This window comes from Nelumbo nucifera, chromosome 1 (genome assembly GCF_055504915.1).
Source record: "Nelumbo nucifera cultivar China Antique chromosome 1, China Antique-T2T, whole genome shotgun sequence".
In the NCBI taxonomy this organism is placed as follows: Eukaryota; Viridiplantae; Streptophyta; class Magnoliopsida; order Proteales; family Nelumbonaceae; genus Nelumbo; species Nelumbo nucifera.
Genome location: NC_142649.1, coordinates 188,350,975 through 188,371,168, shown reverse-complemented (window position 1 = coordinate 188,371,168; position 20,194 = coordinate 188,350,975). Strand labels below are relative to the sequence as shown.

Here is a 20,194-nt window from a genome sequence, read left to right as displayed (position 1 = left end):
CAAAAAATAAAATAGGATAATATTAACTATACATATAAATCAACAAAAAAATAAAAATAGGATAATATTGACTATACATATAAATCAATAATTGGAAATTCAGATTATTCAAGAAATAAAAAAACCACCACCAATATCAAATTAAAAAAAATAAAATAAAATAGGATGACTAAAAACACCACCAATTTTTATACATATTAAAATTTGGGTTATTCAAAAAAAAAAAGGATAATATTAACTATACATATAAATCAACAAAAAATAAAAATAGGATAATATTGACTATACATAGCTTCTTTTACAGATCTACGAACACAACAACACAGAAAAGGGCAAAACGACAAGTCTGTCAGCCATTTTCCCTCACCTTTGATCGTCGTCGGTGGACCTACAACTGAAGGTGCCACTCCCTGGGTTGTTGTGTTCGAATGGGAGGAGAGGGAAGAAAATCCTCACATGGGGGTATTTTAGGTATTAAAATTTTAACAGAGACTGGTTTGTCCCATTCGATTGGAAGAAGCACTTCTCTAAGAAGTGCTAAAAAAAAACAACCTTGAGGTCACTTTTTTAATAAGTGCTTTTACAAAAAAAAAATACTTTTTCTTCACTTTTTTACTAAAACACATATAATCACTTAATGTGTGACTCCAATTATTAAAATAAGTATTTTTTAAAAGTGAAATCAAACAATGCCTTATCCACACCTCCTTATCTTAAGTTAGCAATAAAAATCTTCCATGCCATCTTCCCTCTTCCTGCGTTTGCATCCAAATTCCAAGGTTAGCCCGCCTTACCGTTACCGAGAGAGAGAGAGAGAGCTCTGAGCAACTGAGGTACCATGGCAGCAGCCCTGAGGTGCCCACCATTTCAGCCCACTAACTACAAGAGAATCCACAGGCTCAAACCCAAGTCTCCCATATCATGTTCAGTCCAACCCTCCCAAAACAATATCAAGGTACATTCACACATCTTTTACTTCTCCAGTTTCTCTCTTATGGGGACAAAGTCTAAGGTGGTCTATTCCTTTTTCGTTGATCGTTGTTGCCCTGTGGAGAAAAGGTAGTCATCAATGGTGCAACCAAGGAAATAGGGAAGGCTGCAATAGTTGCAGTGACCAAAGCCAGAGGAATGGAAATAGCCGGTGCTGTGGATTCCCAACTTGTAGGAGAAGATGTTGGAAAGGTTGCCTCTTTATCTTTTCTTTCTCATTTTACTTTTTCACTTGTTAAAAGGTTTCTGGAAATTGGAATCACAGTCATGGTCAATTAACAGGAGGAATTTCTTGGGTAGGTATGTAACATGGAGGAGCCTCTGGAGGTGCCAATAATAAATGATCTCACCATGGTTCTGGGTTCCATATCTCAGGTAATCTCCTACTTCCAGCGCTCTCTCTTTCCTCTCTTCTGTTTTTTCTTTCTTCCTCTTTTGTGTTGTATGTTTTGCTCTCTCTCAAACAACACGTTTAAGGGAGTCTTTTGCAGTCAAAAGCAAATGGAGTTGTTGTCGATTTCACTGAACCATCAACCGTCTATGAAAATGTCAAACAGGTGTGGCCTCTTTCCGGACTCACCCCTCTGAAATTTCTTCTCTCGTTTTCAACTGTTCTCTCATCTCTGTTCTTTTATCTTGCAGGCTACAGCCTTTGGCATGAGGAGTGTAGTTTATGTGCCTCGGATTAATCTAGATACTATTACGGCACTATCTTCATTCTGCGAGAAGGCCAGCATGGTGAGCTAGCTCGGGGTGAGGATTTGTTTCGTTTTATTTTTCCTTGTCTGTTTTTTTTTTATTTTATTTTTTGAATTGTGTCTTTTGCGTTAAACTTTTGTATGTGTTTTATTTGTTTCGTCCAATTCAGGGCTGTCTGATCGCCCCAACATTGTCCATTGGATCTATACTGCTCCAGCAAGCGGCCATTTCGGCGTCCTTCCATTACAACAACGTAGAAATTGTAGAGTCAAGACCAAATGCATCAGTAAGTTAAACCAGAATCCAGAAATGTAAGAACTTCACTAGAAATTGAACTGAAAAGTCAGTAGATTGATTTCCAAAGTCGATACTGTTCCCATATTTCAATATCAGCGTTTGATATGCAACATCGATAACAAATACTGTAGAAGTTATCTAAGAGAATGAATGCTGGGAAAAGTACCAGAGATTTATAATAGCATTAATGAGTAATGAGGTTTGATCAAGTCAGCTTGAGAAGAATCAACTCAAGTAGCTCATATATTTTATTCAACTTTGCTTTTTTAAATTGGGTAGGCCGCGTTCAGCATTCTGTCTTCTCAATTAGATCAATGTTTTCTAGTCATCAAGACATTGGCCGCCTTTTGATTTATCCCTACTCTTGGCAAACTGCTTTTCCAGGTTACTAACTTGCACATTCATGAACAGGATCTTCCGTCACCTGATGCAATACAAATTGCCAACAATCTCTCTAACCTTGGCCAGATCTACAACAGAGAAGATATTTCAACAAACATTTTGGTAAGATGAGACCCTTACTGAAACATATGGGCACTGTATTTGACCACATAAATTCAATGGCCTTATCTACAGACAACTACTCTACAAAATCAGTAGTTTATTACTTCCAAAGTTGAAAATGATAAAAAAGTATAAGGTAATTAAGGCTAGATTTTCATGAGCAAGGAATATTATCGGTATAACAGGCATCACTCATTCACCCCCATCAATTTAAAGAGTAATGAAGACAATACTGTTTCTGGTTTTACCATTATGAGATAAGCTCATTCTTGCTCTTGTCCACTAAGGCAAGGGGGCAAGTTCTGGGAGAGGATGGGATCCGTGTGCACAGCTTGGTTCTTCCAGGGCTTCCATCCAGTACAACGGTTCATTTCTCTGGTCCAGGGGAGGTAGGTTTTTTGGGTTCTGCTTCCTGAAAAATTTGAACAGTGCATATAACCTTATCTGAATGTTACTGACTGTGAACTCCAGGTATACTCCCTAAAACATGATATAACAGACGTGAAGTGTCTTATGCCAGGACTAGTATTGGCCATAAGGAGGGTTGTGCGCCTCAAGGTAACCAGTCCTTTCAATTTCTCTGGATTTCATCAAGGATTATGGGCTTTCACTCTGCTTGAATTACAATTCTCTTTCTGTCCCCCTTGGCAGAACCTGATATTTGGCTTGGAAAAGTTTCTGTAGAGATAAGGTGTTCTTCAAGCTTATCCATTGAAGTGTAGTAGAAAAGAATTGAAGAAATTCATGTCTGGTCACCACAGGCTTTGTTGAGAGTACCTTTAAGAAAATAAATTAACCTCATTGGCCACAAGTTTCATTAATAACTGTAACACAGTCATTTTCAAAGGCCAAACTGCAATCAAACGCAACATTTTGTGGAGTTCCATTAGAAATCCAAGCATAATCATACTCCATATAAACTTAAACAATTCAGAGAATCAAGAAAGAGATAGCTTTGCAGATTTTAAAGGAACTAGTTCTGATGATACCACCTTCTTAAAGCAAGGAGTCTCTCCTAAACATATTTATGGGTTCACAACTTCCAAAAATTCTTGTTTGATCATAACAAGTCCGCACATAATGTGACGCTCAAATATCGCACACTCTTGGGGATTCCAAATTCGGGAAAGAAGGGATCTTATCTAGACATACCTACCTTCCAAAGGGCATTATTTGTTTCTTTAATTAGGGTTCCAACAATATCATGTTCCTTCCCCAATTGACAGGACCTTTTATAGATTTTATTTTTTTCATATTTATTACCTACCTTCCAAAACTCAAAATCTTCAATTTTCTACATTTTAAAATTTTATCAGGAAACTCCACTTTTCTTACTAAAAAGAAAAGGGAAAAAAAGGAAGAAAGAAAATGAAGATCTTAAGAGAAGGAACTAAGACTCAATTTACAGCTCATGCAAAAAAGTGAGTCAAATAATGGTGCGTCCAATAGCATGGACACAAACTCTTGAATAGAAACTAAAAATTTACTCCATACCATTCAGTAGTCCAGAATATCATGTACTTCGTCATTCTGAAATCAGATTGAAAAGAAAAGACAACCATTTCCTAGTTATGGCACTAAATTCGAATGAACAAAAAGAAAGAAAAATAAAAAATCAAATGAGCAAGAAGAAGTCCGAGAATAAGGGGCATATTTTTCTCAAGTCCATTGTTACCTGGACAATGACGCTGGTTGCTTGTTTTATGGCGCCGGTTACACCGAAACGCATACCAATTTCTTGCCATTCACTCTCACGCATACTAATTTCTAAACTATGTATTTGCACTGTACATATATGTATTTGTGAGCCTTATAAGTGGGAGCCATTGCTGAATCCCCAATAGGACTGCACTTTTGAGAATGAAAATGCAGATTCATGTCTAAATACATTGTGAAGTCTGTATTTACATGCTGCAAGTTGGATCCTTATTTGGGATCCAGCAACAACAGATTCCGTTTATATTGGTAACCAAGATCCCGAAGCATGCTCGCCATCACTTCCTCAGAATCAAAACCAAAAGTAGTTTAGGAAAATTACTTAAACCTCCCCTGGTTTTGACTCTAGCAAAACCTCTCTTCCCTTAACTTTCCTGACAGAAAATGAAAGAAATGATGCATTAAATTTTTTTCCCACTTTTTCCCACATAATGCTTAAAAATTTAAAGCATTACATGATCATAGTCCTTGAAGGGAGGTTTTTGCTAGGATCAAAACCCATGAGAGGTTTAAGTGATTGTCAGATAACCCACAGGAGGTTTAAGTAATTTTTCCAAATAATTTTTCTGGACATCTACTTTTTTGCCCACAAATCAAAAGCAGAAACAGCAATAAGTATACTATTCTCCTTTTGATATCGGAGGAATTTATCTGCTTAAGATGGAAGAGAATCTCTTCTTATTTTATATATATATATATATATATATATATATATATATATATAGGGCAGTTGATCTGGCAGGATATTTCAATTGGGCAATGTGAACCATGTATACCAACTGCAATGCTATAGGATTCCATCATATCCCCATCAATGGAATATAAACTTTAGCAAAGAAATGTGGCTGGCTGGCTGCCATGAGCAGTTTAAAAGTGTTCAACATCTATCAATTCATGATTAGAGAAAAACAAAATAACCAACAATAAAAGTTGAAATAATTGTAAAGCAAATCGCGAGCCAAACATGTTGGAGTAAGGTTAAACATTGGATGCCAATGCAGTTCTTTCTTAACTAAGAAAAATATTACAATTTACCAAACATGAAGAGAGGGTTTGGGGGGGGATGCTACCACTCCTTTTCCAGCAGTGTTGAGCAGAATAAAAACATGTAGTTACCATCTCATTGCTCTTTCTGGTCTTTATACCTGGAAGGTTTTGGTTTGAAGATGCAACCCAGGAGTATCAGTATAATGGGAATAACTGTTCCAACGTAATAAACACTCCCATATGAAGTGATTGTCTCGTGCATGCTCAACACCTTGGTAATGAAGTACAAAACGTCAAAACAGAATTTAATGAAGCAAATGTAAATTCTAATCCTGGAAATTCCAAATTCAAAGCTAAAACGAGTAGATATGAACCAACCAGGAAAGCAACGCAGGAATAGTTCAAACTCAATAATGTACAAGTAAAGTTCATAAACACCAGTATCTTCTTAACTAGGTCCATGTTCCGAGGAAGAGCTCGTTGCCATCTATAGATAACTGCTCAAAGACAAAAAGAAGGAAATCAAGAAATGATAAACAGAATTCCACAAATAATAAGGCATAATTTGAAGAGTACCTCTTGAAGCCGCTACCATCAATACTGACTGAACAAAGAATATGATATATCCAGGATACAGTCCCTGCAATTTGAGAGAAACAGAAACAGAAGTTGGTTGCAGCATAGTCATCGTTATAAGACAAAAACAGACATCATTTGAATGAAATTTCCTATAATCACCATTAATGGTGTGGTCTAAGAATGATTACATGAGACATAAAAGGAAACAGGATACCAACTATTACCTTCTTTGCACTTGTTGATCAAAGTAAGGAAAAACAAGCAGGGCAGAAATGGGTTACAGAAGCATATTATCCAACAAAGTCACAAAGGTATAGACACATTTCATTTGATAAAATTTCCTATAATCACCATCAATGATATGGTCTAAGCATGATTTCATGAGATATAAAATGAAACAGGATACCAACTATTACCCTCTTTGCACTTATTGACTGAGGTAAGGAAAAACAAGCAGGGAAAGAAATGGGTAAACAGAAACATTCTCCAACAAAGTCAAAAAGGTAGACAGATATTTCTTGGCAATGACAAAGATAAAGAATCATTCATTTAACTTCAAAAGCATTTTCACAACAATAGGGCCTGCAAATAATAGATCAAAATAAAGTAAATTGAGCCCCATGTGCCCCCCTTTCCTGTGTGTGCATCTATGAAATTCTCAGATATTTAATCTGCAGCTTCAAATTGATAGTTTAGTTCATAAGGACTTGGCTTAGCATGGCAGTCAGCAATCATCATCACCATCCCAACTATATGGCATCAGCTACATGCATATTATTGGCAATCACCATTAATATTCAAATATTATGGTCCAATGGTATTTTCAGTCTTACAATTGAGAATAGAGGCTACTGAAAAAAAAAGGTATTTATTTTAAACACCTCATTGCTCCATGTATTCAATTGGACTGGCCCATAATAACAAATTCAGAAGCCAACTTTAAACAAGGAATCCTATAATTCCCTATAAGCACAGGAAATGGAAGTTGGATGCAGCATATAATCATACATAAAAGATGAAAATAGACATTTCATTTTAATGAACCTCCCTATGATAACCAGCAATCATGTTGTCTAAGAATGTTCACATGAAAGACAAAAGGAAATAGGACAACAACTATCATCCTCTTTTTGTACTTTGTCCAAGTAAAAACATACAGGGCGGGAAATAAGTTACATGATTGTTCTCACAACAAAATCACAAAGTTATAGACAGATTACTTGACAAAGATGAAGAATCACTCATGAAACTTAAACATTTTCACAATAATGAGATCTGAGAATAATTGACAGACAAAGTTATCCGAACCCTATGTGTTCCCCACCCTACTCCCTCAATGTGTAGGTTTTAAATAACATATTTTAGATCTTCAACCTGAAAATCAACGGTTGAAAAGCAATCAATAAGATCGGCACAGTTTACAAATTTAGAAAACTATCGTAAGCAAGAAATCTTATAATGCCCTGTTAGTGTAGTGATAGAAACTACTGATTTTGCAAAACTAACTTCCAGGAAATAGAAAACTAAGTACAGTTTAAACAGTCGGCTAGGGGAGAATAACTAAATCCATCATCAATTGATGGAAGATCACAAGATAAAAAGGCCAATAAAGGAAAAAAAAAAGGATCACAAGGTATGGTGGAGAAACATACTTACATGCCAAACAGCACTAACAGTTTGTGTTGCCAGCAGTTGAGCGAAACCAGGTTTCTTTCCCTTTTCAACAAGTCTTTCATAAACATCTAAAATGACAAGCAGAAAATGTCAATTATATATGCCAAAAAAAGAGCACAACCAATTAACTAGATTTTGCTGACTGCTCTGTAGTCTTGAATTACCAGTACATGTTTATGAATGTGATCATGAAATAAAGTGGTACCAATATATGGAACATAACTAGCAACAAGAAAAGTAAAAGGTAATTTCTCTTTGGTGACCATCCAAGCATGTTACAAGCAAGGAGAAGTCAAAGATTGCTTGGTGCTGGAATCTGACGAAGTCAACATTTTTGCACACAAAAAAGTCCATATATGAATGTGTAGGAATATATATTAGCTGCTTATGTTTACATGTCTGTATTGGATACGAAAGATAGGAAGCCCTTTTTTCTTTTCCTTTTTTCTGGAAGGGGTACGAATGATAGGATATTTCAATTTGTAACCATATTTTAGTAATTCTTCATCTTCGATTAGTGACTCCAATCATGGCCATGTGTCTTTGAGGCCATAATAAAAAATTTGCACTGGATGCATGTTCTAAGATATCCATTTCATTAATAATTTAATATATATTTAATTGATGTCTGGGGTGAAAGATTTATCAATCATTAAAAATTAGGCAACTGAGCAAACAACCAAGAACATCCTCAGCATAAAAATGCATCCACACACACAGATACAGAAACATATAAATATATTTGCTCCAAATCAAATAATATTATCAAGAGATTCAAGACATTGTCATTCTGGTTTGAGAATATTCCCATATCTTTAACTTGATGGTTACCATGCTATGATGTAGCAGTAGACACTTACAATGACGTAGCCAGGTGCTGACATGGATGTTCCATACAAGCGGCAACTCAACAGCACTCTTTGCCAACTCAACACCAATGATATCAATATTTTTTGCACGATCCCAAAGCGGATTTGATGGAGAAGAATCTGACCAACCACTGAATCCAAGACCAGATATAATAAGAGATGCCTCTGATATTGACCAGATATAATAATACTTCCAGCGTGTTGTAAAGCCACATAAATACTGGTAAACCAGCCGTTTCCAGAATCCCCATTCATGATATATGGGATCAGTAAACCGGGATACTGGAAAACGTGGCACCAGATATAAATACAGGACCATGCATATTGCAGCTTGAACTAGAGCTTTAATTGCTGCACCATAAGGAGATGGTAATGGTTTGTTCATAGACTGGCTCCAAATCTGTGCAGGTGGAGGTTACAATAGTTCCAATTTTATTAGTTCAAGTAAAGAAAGCATTCAAATGAACAGAAGTGAGCTCCTAAATGCTAAACCTACCCCTTTCCTTTCTGTCCATTCAATATAATCCTTCATTTCATAAACTGGTCCAGCAAAGTGACTCCCACAGCAAAGGCAATAACCAAAGTACTCTACAAGAGTAGGTAACTTGAGCAACCGATTTTTCTTTTGTGCCACACGTAGACCCTCTTCTTTCAATAGCCCATCGTTGTAATTAATTGCACAGGAAATGACTTTCAGTGAAACAACCATCAAGGCTCCTATTTGGGAAAAGGTGACAGTAGTTATTGATCGTTGACCTCAATATACAATATAAAAAATTAAGAGTTCTTGTCAAATGCTACAGGAATTATTATCTAAACTTCCTTATCCTTTTTTTTTCTATTTGAGACTTTTCTGTACAAAACTTAAAGTATCAGGAAGCTACCAAAGGGGGTGAGCATTCAAGCTTTGAAACATATATAAAAAAATTCTGAATGACCAATTGTTCTTAGGCAATAATTCATGATTCTCCCTCATCTTAACATCCTTGCACTTCTTGAACTCTTTACTTCCTTGTTGTCTTGCCATATTCTTCTATAAATATGTTCTTGAGTTATGTTTGTTGATAGTAAGATTAGCAAACAAGACTGGAAATGTTAACTGATAATCACTGATTCAGTGTTCAGGGTCAAGGAAAAGAGTAGCAAGAGAAAGAATTTTATAGCTAGATATGGCTCATACCATGAGATGTTGATCAAGTTACTCCACATTAAGTTATTATCAATATTCAATATCATTCTTACCACCTATATAGTTAAGAGAGGCAACGCCTGGTTGCTTTTTCCTGGAAAGATGAGTCAACACTACGCAACAACTTGTTGTCGCCTAAGTGAAAAATATAATAAAAAATATAAACATATTCTATAATGTAAAAGGTCACTATCAAATGATAGTCCCAACTACTTGGGAAGGGTGGACTGGACACAGACCTTAACTCTGGCACTTTTTTTTGCATGAAGAAGCCTCTCTCAGACACAAATGTGTTATTACACTTATCAGCCTAATATTCTACCATTTCACCAAACAATGACCCATATATACACATATTCTATAATATGTATATATATATAATTGTAAACAAGTATTATGTAATTAATTGTTGATTATAAACTATTAAACTACAAATTTAAATCACTTAACACCTGATTTTCAGGGAAATAGAAAGAATTTATTAACAGCAGTGGAACACACATATGCATAGTGATTAATAGCCACAATTTTTAGACTTCTACACACCTCTAGCACTTTGTGTATCCAGTCCACCCCTCCCAAGACCCAAATAGCTAGGATCAATATTGGGTAATGGTCTTTTATATACCCATAACCAAGGTTCAAATATCAATATGATATGCCCCATATTGTGTCGTATTGTATCTTTGGGTACCCGATACACCTGTTTATAGGTGTTTTCAGGAACCCAAGGGTGTATCAATATGTTGAACCATGCCCATGGAAAAAATAAATTAGGTTACACACCCTCATATTAAAATGTAAAAGGAAATAATTACTTACCCCTAATAAATGTTTTTATTTATACCAACTACCTAGTTGGTCATCTAGGCAATGAGCCTCAAAAACACCTGGAGGACGTTTTAACTACACTGTGACTGTATACCCCATCCTTCACTTAAAATATATATGGATATGCATTTAAATAAAGTGAATGGAGTGATGGAACCTGATGCGGCACGATCCGGGCACTCCTAGCTGGCTGCTGACTGGCTCCTCGTTGGCAACGGACGGAACCTGAGAAGATGGAAAGGAAGGATTCCCGGGGATTTTAGGGTCTCACCCTGGCTGCTGAGATAGGCCACCCCAACCGAGTTAGTGGCACCACAGTGTCAGCCTTGTCAGGATAGGTCTCCCCAGACCGACCCACTAGCTGTGAACATTCTAAACTAACACAAGTCTCATTAAGTGTCCAGTTTAAGGGTATTACACAGAAACATACCAAGGGAACATGAATCGAATATGCACTTTTATTCATTTACAATAAACTCATAAAGTACATCATTCTGATTGAAGCTAAGGGCATACAAAACTGTCTAACAGCTCCCACTTGCACTTAGGTCCAATCAGGTACAAGTCGGAGTCCCATGCTTTCCACGTGTTTCTCAAACACTTTCTGTGATAGTGGCTTCGTCAATGGGTCTGCTACATTTTCTGCTGACGCTACCTTCTGAATCAGGACGTCCCCTCTACCAACAATCTCCCGCAGTATGTGGTACTTCCTCTCGATGTGCTTCGACTTCGAGTGGGCTCGTGGCTCCTTAGCCTGAGCAATGGCTCCATTGTTGTCACACAACAATGGGATGGGTGATGTGCTGGACGGAACTACTCCCAACTCGTGAACGAACTTCTTCATCCACACGGCTTCTTTGGCAGCCTCACTTGCGGCAATGTACTCGGCCTCAGTTGTGGAGTCTGTAGTGGACCCCTGTTTGCTGCTTTTCCAGCAAACAGCACACGATCCTATCGTGAAAACATATCCAGATATAGACTTTCTATCATCTGGATCCGACTAGAAATCGGCATTTGTATACCCTTGGATCTGTAGTGAGCTACCGTCGAATACTAGACAAAACTCTTTTGTCCTTTGAAGGTACTTAAGTATGTTTTTCACAGCAGTCCAATGCTCCTGCCCTGGGTTGGCCTAAAATCTGCTTACTACACTCACTGCTTGAGCAATGTCAGGACGAGTGCAAAGCATGGCATACATGATGCTCCCTACGGCAGAGGCATAGGGAACGTCTTTCATGCCATCAATCTCCTCAGAAGTCTTGGGAGACATCTTCTTGGAGATAGTGACTCTGTGCCTGAAAGGAACATTTCCTTTCTTGGAATTTTCTATGTTGCATCTTTTGACTATTTTGTCAATGTAAGAAAATTGGGATAATCCTATTATCCGCTTCGATCTATCTCTATAGAGTTGAAGACCCAGTATATAGGAGGCTTCTCCAAGATCTTTCATGGAGAATTGCTGTGAAAGCCATACTTTCACTGTAGTTAACATTCCAACATCATTCCCAATGAGTAGAATGTCATCTACATACAGAACCAAGAACGTAACATTGTCACCACTGATCTTCCTGTAAACATAGGGTTCATCCGGATTCTGCTCGAAGTCAAACGATTTGACAGCAGAGTCAAAACGGATGTTCCAACTTCTAAAAGCTTGCTTAAGTCCATAAATGGATTTATTAAGTTTACATACCATGTTTTCCTGACCTGCAGCAATGAAGCCTTGCGGTTGCTACATATAGATATCTTCAGTAAGATTTCCATTCAGGAATGTAGTTTTGACATCCATCTGCCAAATCTCATAATCATGGTATGCTGCTACAGATAGTAGGATCCAAATGGATTTAAGCATGGCCACAGGCGAAAAGGTTTCCTCATAATCGATGCCCTCTTTCTAAGTGTACCCTTTCGCCACCAGACGAGCTTTGAAGGTCTTAACCCTACCATCGGGGCCCTTCTTTCTCTTGTAAATCCATTTGCAACCGATTGCTTTTACTCCGGAGGGTGGATCTACTAGAGTCGAGACTCCATTGGTCTCCATTAAGTCCATCTCTGCTCTCATGGCCTCCACCCACTTCTGGGAATCTATGTCCAACATAGCTTCCGCGTAAATCACGGGATCCTCCTCACTAGTCAAGGTTTCCACCAGGTAACTATCCTACTCATAACCATAACGGACTGGTGGCTTGGATACCCGAGTGGATCTTCTAGGTTGGTCACTACCTGGAACTTGTGGGACATCTCCCACTGCTCCTGAGCTCTCCTCATCAAGAACAACTTCCTGACGATAGGTGTCCAGGATGTAATCGGTTTCCAAGAATTGTGCATTTCGACTGCAGAACACTTTCTGCTCACTTGGGTCATAGAATAGGTAACCTACAGAGCCTTTTGAGTAGCCTACAAATAGGCAACGGCTGGTCTTGGATTCCAACTTGTCTGCACTCGTTCTTTTAACATGTGCTGGACAACCCCAAATCTTCAAGTGTCTGACACTTGGTTTCTTTCCGGTCCAAAGTTCATATGGAGTATTCGGAACCGATTTGGTTGGAACCCGATTCAGCACGTAAATCGCAATCTCTAATGCGTAACCCCAAAAGGATGTGGGTAACTCTGAGTGTATGAGAAGCGACCGGACCATATCCAATAAGGTCATATTCCTCCTCTCTAAAACACCGTTAAGTTGTGGTGTAGCAGGAGGAGCTAATTGTGATACTATCCCATTGTCCTTTAAGTAGTCCCTAAATTCGTCAGAGAGATACTCGCCACCTCGATCTGATCGAAGGGCTTTAATTTCTCTCCCTAACTGTTTCTCGACCTCTTGTCTAAACTCTTTGAACTTTTCAAAGGATTCAGACTAGTGTCTCATTACGTACACGTAACCATATCGTGAAAAATCATCTGTGAAGGTGATGAAATACATGTGTTGATTTCGTGTCCTAACACTCAGGGGACCACATACATCAGTATGTATTAGGTCAAGTGTGCCTATACATCTTTTAGGCTTACCGTTAAATGGCCGTTTCATCATCTTGCCTTGTAGGCAAGGCTCACAGGTGGGAAGATCTTCTATAGTTAGAAAATCCAAAGGACCATCCTTTACCAACCTTGTGATTCGGTCAACACCTGTGGCCAAGTCGGTAATGCCACAGACACGTGGGATTAACTGTATCACAGGCTCTCTTCTTGGGGATTTCAGCCGACGTAGTTTCGGTTATGTTAGTTTCTAGAAAAGGATGTAGAACATAGAGACCGTTCTCCAGTTCCCCGTATGTGATGAATCTGTTATTTCTTTTAATAGTAATCGTATTACTAAAGAAGACAGAATAACCATCTGCATACAGTTTTGAGACAGAAGTCAAATTTCTCCTCAAATTTTGTACATAAAAACAATCTCTCAGTACAATAGTTCATTCTCTAAAAAGTAACTCCACGGTTCCTATGGCCGCGGCTGCAACAGTTGCAGTAGTCCCCAAGTAGAGTGTGACTTCTCCTTCACTCAGCCTTCTGCTTACCTTGAACCCCTGCAGTGAGTTATATGCATGAGTTGAAGCCCCAAAGTCAATACACCAGGACGCAGAAGCTACCAACAGATTGATTTCTATAACACAAGTTTGGAAATTACATTTCTTGGATTCTAGGTAAGCAGGACAGTTCCTTTTCCAGTGGTCGATCTTCTTGCAGAAGTGACAGGCATCCGATGCTTTGTCTTTTTTCTGCTTCTTGCCCTTAGTGGCTTTCTTCTGAGGCTTCTTTGCCTTCCTCTTTCTCTTGCCTGTCTTGCTAGCTTCAACAAGCATAGCGACAGGCTCATCCTTTCTAATCAGCTCTTTGCAACATATTGTTGAGCTCTTGCAAGCTAACATTCAGCTTGTTCGTGTTATAATTCATAATGAACGGATTAAAGGAAGGAGGCAAAGAATTAAGGATAGCATCTATCTGGGTCGCAAGGTCCAACCCAGATCCAAGAGCCTCCAGTTCGTTGATATATCCCATCATCCGAAGACAATGGTCATGAACTTGTTGGCCCTTGGTCATTTGTGCAGTCATGAACTGTTTCAAGACCTTTTGTCGAGTATAACGATTCTGCTCTTCACACATCGTCCTGAGACTATCCAATATGTCCTTGGCAAGTTCGATCTGATCGAACTGCCTCTGTATTAGGTTGTCCAATGAGGCAATGATGTAACACCGAGCAAGGGAGTTTTTCTCCTCCCATTCCTGATAGTCTCTCCTTCGGGCCTCAGAAGCCCTATCGCCCAGACGCTCCGGGGCAGGATTCTTTGCCACTTTGTCTATCTTTTCAGAAGCTAGGACCAGCATAAGGTTCCTGTACCAGTCGGCATAGTTTGGGCCCTTAAGCTTGTTGTCGTCAAGAAGCTTTGCAAATGATCTGTTTGCCATTTTCTGATAAAAGAGCAAACATCAGTCCACAACCTAATTTGATTCATGTTCATTACATAGATATGGATTTTAATCTACGTTCCATTTCCATTTATTCATCTCTGAGATTTCCCTCCTTTCTCAGTGACGGAGACTACGGGTTGTCTCTAGAAATGTGGGAAATCACATAGGGTGCATGGAGCCAACTGTTTCAGCTGCATAACCCCACCACCTTTATGTGAAGGATCATATCCACTCATCATATGAGTTTTCCCTTTTGGCCTCTGTCAAACAAGGTTCAGAGCCATTTTCAGGTAAACCTTTCTGTCCAGTGAGTGGTTACCCATCATATTCGTGAACGCCAAGGTACCGTGAGAGAGTTCTCATTTTCTGGTGAAGCCCCTCCCACATCGGTCTATGACGCCCCTATCATCTTATGAAACACTCAAACAAGCCCAACAGCAAATGGATAGCCCATTTTTTGGTGCGTTTCCTCATTACTGAAGGATCCATCCTCATGCTAATGATGGAAGGCCTTTAAAGAGTTCATCATATGAATCTCCCTATCACATGCACTCATATTAGCTGGAGGGAACAGTTAATTACGTCGTAGTTTGATCTAGGTCAAACCAAAGTGGCTCCCACTAACTTTCATAAAGTCAAATTTCGGTGGGCCTAAATCGGCTAGGGTTCCGCACGTAACATCTTAATGAGGTGTGGGGCCCACCACTGAGGGATGTCATCCAATGACCAAAAGGGACACCATGGCAATGATGTGCATTCAGCCATGGTGTGCGCAAGAGCCACTATCGATTGAGCATGGGCCAAGCACTTATGGCCCATGTACGTAGCACATCACACATCCATACATCTCATGCAGGGATAAATTGATCCAATCAATTAATCATTTGTAAGGCCCATTTGAAGCCCGTTTTAAATCCATAATATTAACCATTAATATTATCTAGGTATATGGGTCGAAAGGTTCCACCCATATAGCTTTATGTGTTAAGTGGGCTTTTAGCAGTTTTAACTATTTAAAACTGGGCCTTTACAAGTTAGGCCGAATTAACCATTTAATTAAATATCAATCCTCAGGCCCATTAGTGGGAAAATTAGGGCTGACTTTCAGCCTTGATTAAACCCTAGATTTGGTCCAAACAGTTTGAACCAATCTTGGTTCGAATGGGTCTAGGGTTTGATCTTTAATTCAAGAAAATAATCTGAAATTAAATACTGATAAAAGAAAATCAAGAATCAGTCAAACAGGGCTGTTCGCACAATCCACCCTGCAAAACAAAGGTTAGATCACAGTTTGCAGTTTCATAAACTGCAAATCGCAGATTGCAATTCTCCCATCTGCAAAATCTCCTTCTCTGCAAAATCTCCTTTCCTACGCCGCCATCTTCGATCCAGGAATAAAATAAATAGAAATCCTATTTCTATTAATAATTACATCAGATCGAATACCTATACATTCAGTCTAAAAATAAAATAAAAAATAAAAAATTATTTTACAGACCAAATGTAATAAAGCAATCCAAAAACTGCAAAATCGCAGGTTCCCTGCGCAAATCAAGATTTCGATCTCCTCTTGTACAAACAGCCCATAAATCAAGAAAATCATAAAGAACAGTTCTAAATAATAATCAGATTTATATAAAATTAATTTCAGATTATTCGCCCATTAATTTTGGGAATGAATTTCCCAAAACTCATATATGCACAAATCGGGTAGAACACCTTCTGCCCATTTGCGCAGGTTCAGATATGAAGCAAATTGGTTCAAGATTTGAACCTGGCTCTGATACCACTGAAGGGGATGGGATATCCATCACATGGATGCCCAAGTCTTGCGGAAAGGACTGGGCGAATTTCAAAAATTTTCTCCCATCTTTGCAGGGAATCGAATTCCCTATTTTAGAAATACATATTTTTTAAGGATCAATCTTGAACCATGAACCAAACCAGATCTGAACCAAAGGAAGTAGGAGGGAGGGTGTACCTGATACAGAGAAACAGTATCTCCCAATGAAGGTGTTCACGCCCAAGGAAGGATCCAAAATCTACTCCCACTGAAGGATCCAAAATCTACTCCCACTGTTGACCCTTCACAAGAATCAACAGGATGGCTTGTGAATACAGCTCCAATCAATCTTTTCCAAAAAAATTAGTATCAAGATCAAATCTTGATTACTCCTGTAGAGAGTAAGAGATCAAACTATTGGAGGTGGCGGCTACAGGAAGGAGGCGGCAAGAGAGTCGCAGGGTGCCAAATTCTCTCTTCTTGTGATTTCAGCTCTGAAGAGAATTGAACATCAATCCTTAATAGTTGCCGCCCCTTTCTCCTTTCATAATCATAAAGGGATCAGCTCCTAATCCCATTAGGAGTTGCTGATCCAAATCATATTTGGATTAGAAGTCCCTTTAAGTGATAAGGGATAACCATTATCTTATCTGCAGATCAGATCAGCCATCTCCTAATCCAATTAGGAGGCTTCCAGATCTAAATCTCATTTAGATCTTGGACTCCCTAAGTGGATAGGGTCTAGGCCCAATCCTATCAGCTGATCCATCTCAGAATTCGCCCCCTTTTTAATTGACTGATCAAATAAGCCCAGTTCAAAATGGGCTTAAGGCCCAATTAAGGTTATGTACTCACTTAGTCTTCCAAACCGCTGCCCAATTGGGCTTCCTTGTATGGCGTGGGACCCAAACATTGATCTACACATCAGCCACATGGGTTCAGCCCAGCCTTTGTTACAAGGACTGGCCGAATACACTGTTATGGATAGTGCACCCCCTGAAACCCATCTTATGGGCTCTATGGGCCCAACACTTACCCTAAGTGGTCCCTAGGCCAAGCCACCTTGTAACACCCAGGGACTGTGGGCAGATGCAAGATTAGCCCATCAGGTATTATCCTCAATGGTCTTACACTTAACCTCTCAGCCCATAATGATCAAACACTGCCCGACAAGGGAGGACCTCTCCCTCGACTGCAAGGAACAGTGTTGCACTCTCTGCTTACATGGATCCCAGGAATTAAAACCTTTTGCAAATCATTTCGAAACCATAGCATATATATATATATATTGCAAAACAAAATCTTAACAATTGAAATCTGTTGCCAGTAGTCTTGGTTTCCATCAGTGAGAGTGCATCCCCGATCATTACCTTTGTCCGACAAAGGGGCTGATCCTGTCACTATGATCACCCACTCAGATGAATTCTCAGACTGTCCCAACATACCCAGGTTTTGACCCCCGCTAAGGATCTCACTGATCGGTATATCAAAGACAGCCCAATCCGACACCTAGTGCAGTATCATAATCGAGTCTAGGAGTCGGGTGTAACTTTCCAGTTTTGCCCATCAATCTCCAAGGTCCAGGGCAATACTAGAAATCTGGTCCAGTTCAAAGATTCAATTAATCCTACACTGTATGTGCCTAGGGTCTCACCCTGGCAGCTGAGACAGGCCACCCCAACCGACTTAGTGGCACCACAGTGTCAGCCTTGTCAGGATAGGTCTCCCCAGACCGACCCACTGGCTGTGAACATTCTAAACTAACACGAGTCTCATTAAGTGTTCAGTTTAAGGGTATTACACAGAAACATACCAAGGGAACATGAATCAAATATGCACTTTTATTCATTTACAATAAACTCATAAAGTACATCATTCTGATTGAAGCTAAGGGCATACAAAACTGTCTAACATTTTCTTCCAAGTATGATGTGCTCTCTTTATCTTTGGTAAGGCGATCTCAACACCCAATCTATTAGAACTACATACCCGAAGTAGGACTTCTCGATAATCGTTGCCTCGGACTGTCCCTTAAATCATTTAAGGCATCTCTATTGTGCACGACGAAGTGGTTACCACGTGTGCCCGAACTATACACTCGTCAGTTATTCTTTAGTTCGATCATCGTACTGGAACGAGCTATGCTTGGCAAGGTTTAGGCCCGAGCTGCTCACGCTTTTCATACTTTACCCCCATCATCAAAATGGCTAAGTCTTTCTTGATGCCGAGGTGTTGGTTAGCTCAGTGGCTTAGCCCGTAAGCCGGGGGGTGACTTGTGGTCTGCCCTTGAAGTTCGCCCATGTCATGGAGACAACTGGGTCTTATTGCGCCGAGGTCATGTTAGCTCGGGATTTTGGCCCTTAGGCTCTGGGAGTGACTTATAGCCCACTCTTGGAGTTCGCCCATGCCATGGAGGCGATTGGGTCCTATTGTGCCGCGGTCATGTTAGCTCGACACTTTGGCCCTTAGGCTCTGGGAGTGACTCGTAGCCTACCCAGTTGTCACAGATAATATCGCCTTAGGTTAACAATGTTCCATGTCCAAGGTACCTGTTTCCCTTCGAAAGTCTCGAGCACGTACATTCCCTCCCCGAGCAATCGTTTCACTCGGTAAGGTCCTTCCCAGTTGGACCCGAGCTTGCCAGCACCGGGCTCAGGTACCATAACTTTATGAAGGACCAGGTCGTCGACGCGGAGGTTCCGCTTCTTGACCTTGGTGTTATAGTACCGAGCTACTCTCTACTGGTAAGTTGCGGTCTTGATGTACGCGAGGTCCCTTACTTCGTCGAGTAGATCGAAGTTGGTACGCAGCTCATCTTCGTTCGCTGGTCACTGTATGCTTCCAGTCGCAGCGTAGGTACTTCGATCTCCGCGGGGATAACTGCTTCGGTGCCGTAGGTGAGGTTGAAGGGAGTTTCTCCCATGGCAGTCTTTTTCGTGGTTCGGTAAGCACATAGAACACTAGGTAGCTCGTCTGCCCACAACCCTTTAGCTCGGTCCAACCGTGCCTTCAGTCCGCGGAGGATGGCTCTGTTTGTGACCTCTGCTTGACCGTTTGCTTGAGGGTGTGCAACCGAAGTAAAATTCTGTCGGATTCCCATGTCTTGGCACCAGTTCTAGAATTTGATGTCCTCGAAATGCTTGCCGTTGTCAGAGATCAGTACCCGAGGTAACCTGAAGCGGCACACAATGTTCTTCCAAAAGAAGTTTTGGACGTTCCGAGCTGTGATCATTACAAGGGGTTCGACTTCTACCCACTTGGTGAAGTAATCTACTGCTACCACTAAGAATTTCCTCTGGCCTGGTGCTAGCGGGAATGGTCCAAGTATGTCGATGCCCCATTGCGCGAAAGGCCACGGGCTGGTGAAATACTTGAGGTCGGCAGCAGGTTGGTGGTGAATATTGGCGTGCTTCTGGCATTTGTCACATTTTCTAACGAGCTCAATGGCATCTACCTTCATTGTTGGCCAATAATACCCCTGTTGAAGTGCCTTTTGGGCGAGGACCCTACCCCCCAAGTGTCCGCCGCACAGACCCTCATGAGTGTCGCGGAGTACGAGCTCGGCTTCAGTAGGTCGCAAGCAACGCAGGTAGGGGAGCATGTAGAATTTCCGGTATAGCCGTTCGTCTATCATGACGTATTTGGCTGCCTAGCGTTGCACCCTTCTGGTTA

The 20,194-nt window shown here is 40.1% G+C and overlaps 2 protein-coding genes across 6 annotated transcripts in view; one reads left to right on the top strand and one right to left on the bottom strand.

Moving 5' to 3' along the window:
* Positions 1 to 719: 719 nt before the first annotated feature.
* On the top strand, positions 720 to 3,452 carry CRR1 (Dihydrodipicolinate reductase, bacterial/plant). Of its 4 annotated transcripts, none has more exons than XR_735003.2 (10): positions 720 to 955; positions 1,060 to 1,182; positions 1,291 to 1,365; positions 1,482 to 1,547; positions 1,633 to 1,728; positions 1,859 to 1,975; positions 2,398 to 2,490; positions 2,783 to 2,879; positions 2,962 to 3,048; positions 3,142 to 3,452. XR_735003.2 is itself a non-coding variant. In XM_010257223.2 (10 exons), exons 1-10 carry the CDS (start codon positions 839 to 841, stop codon positions 3,172 to 3,174), a joined length of 909 nt encoding a protein of 302 aa, XP_010255525.1. In that variant the 5' UTR covers positions 721 to 838; the 3' UTR covers positions 3,175 to 3,452. The 4 variants fall into 4 exon arrangements, 3 of the variants coding, with proteins under 3 accessions (XP_088760674.1, XP_010255525.1, XP_088760672.1); XM_010257223.2 differs by having other exon boundaries at positions 721 to 955; positions 2,778 to 2,879; XM_088904546.1 differs by having other exon boundaries at positions 755 to 955; positions 1,055 to 1,182; positions 2,778 to 2,879.
* A 1,581-nt stretch (positions 3,453 to 5,033) lies between these two features.
* Positions 5,034 to 20,194, bottom strand: part of LOC104596170 (lysophospholipid acyltransferase 1-like) — a 35,255-nt gene continuing 20,094 nt past the window's right edge. The window contains exons 3-8 of one of the 2 annotated variants that reach the window (XM_010257222.3): positions 8,812 to 9,032; positions 8,307 to 8,715; positions 7,429 to 7,514; positions 5,770 to 5,833; positions 5,572 to 5,690; positions 5,034 to 5,464 (exon numbers count right to left, since the gene is read on the bottom strand). In XM_010257222.3, the coding sequence (XP_010255524.1) occupies positions 5,327 to 5,464; positions 5,572 to 5,690; positions 5,770 to 5,833; positions 7,429 to 7,514; positions 8,307 to 8,715; positions 8,812 to 9,032 (1,037 nt within the window). In that variant the 3' untranslated portion in view covers positions 5,034 to 5,326. Of the gene's footprint in view, positions 5,465 to 5,571; positions 5,691 to 5,769; positions 5,834 to 7,424; positions 7,515 to 8,306; positions 8,716 to 8,811; positions 9,033 to 20,194 lie in introns of both variants that reach the window. The other variant, XR_016080803.1, reaches the window with a different exon arrangement.

Excerpts from the sequence above, each read along its gene's own strand:
- CRR1 (XM_010257223.2), top strand. The coding sequence starts at position 839 with ATGGCAGCAGCCCTGAGGTGCCCACCATTTCAGCCCACTAACTACAAG. Across the intron at positions 1,729-1,858 it reads TCTGCGAGAAGGCCAGCATG|GGCTGTCTGATCGCCCCAAC; the intron begins GTGAGCTAGCTC and ends CGTCCAATTCAG. Across the intron at positions 2,491-2,777 it reads ATATTTCAACAAACATTTTG|GCAAGGGGGCAAGTTCTGGG; the intron begins GTAAGATGAGAC and ends TTGTCCACTAAG.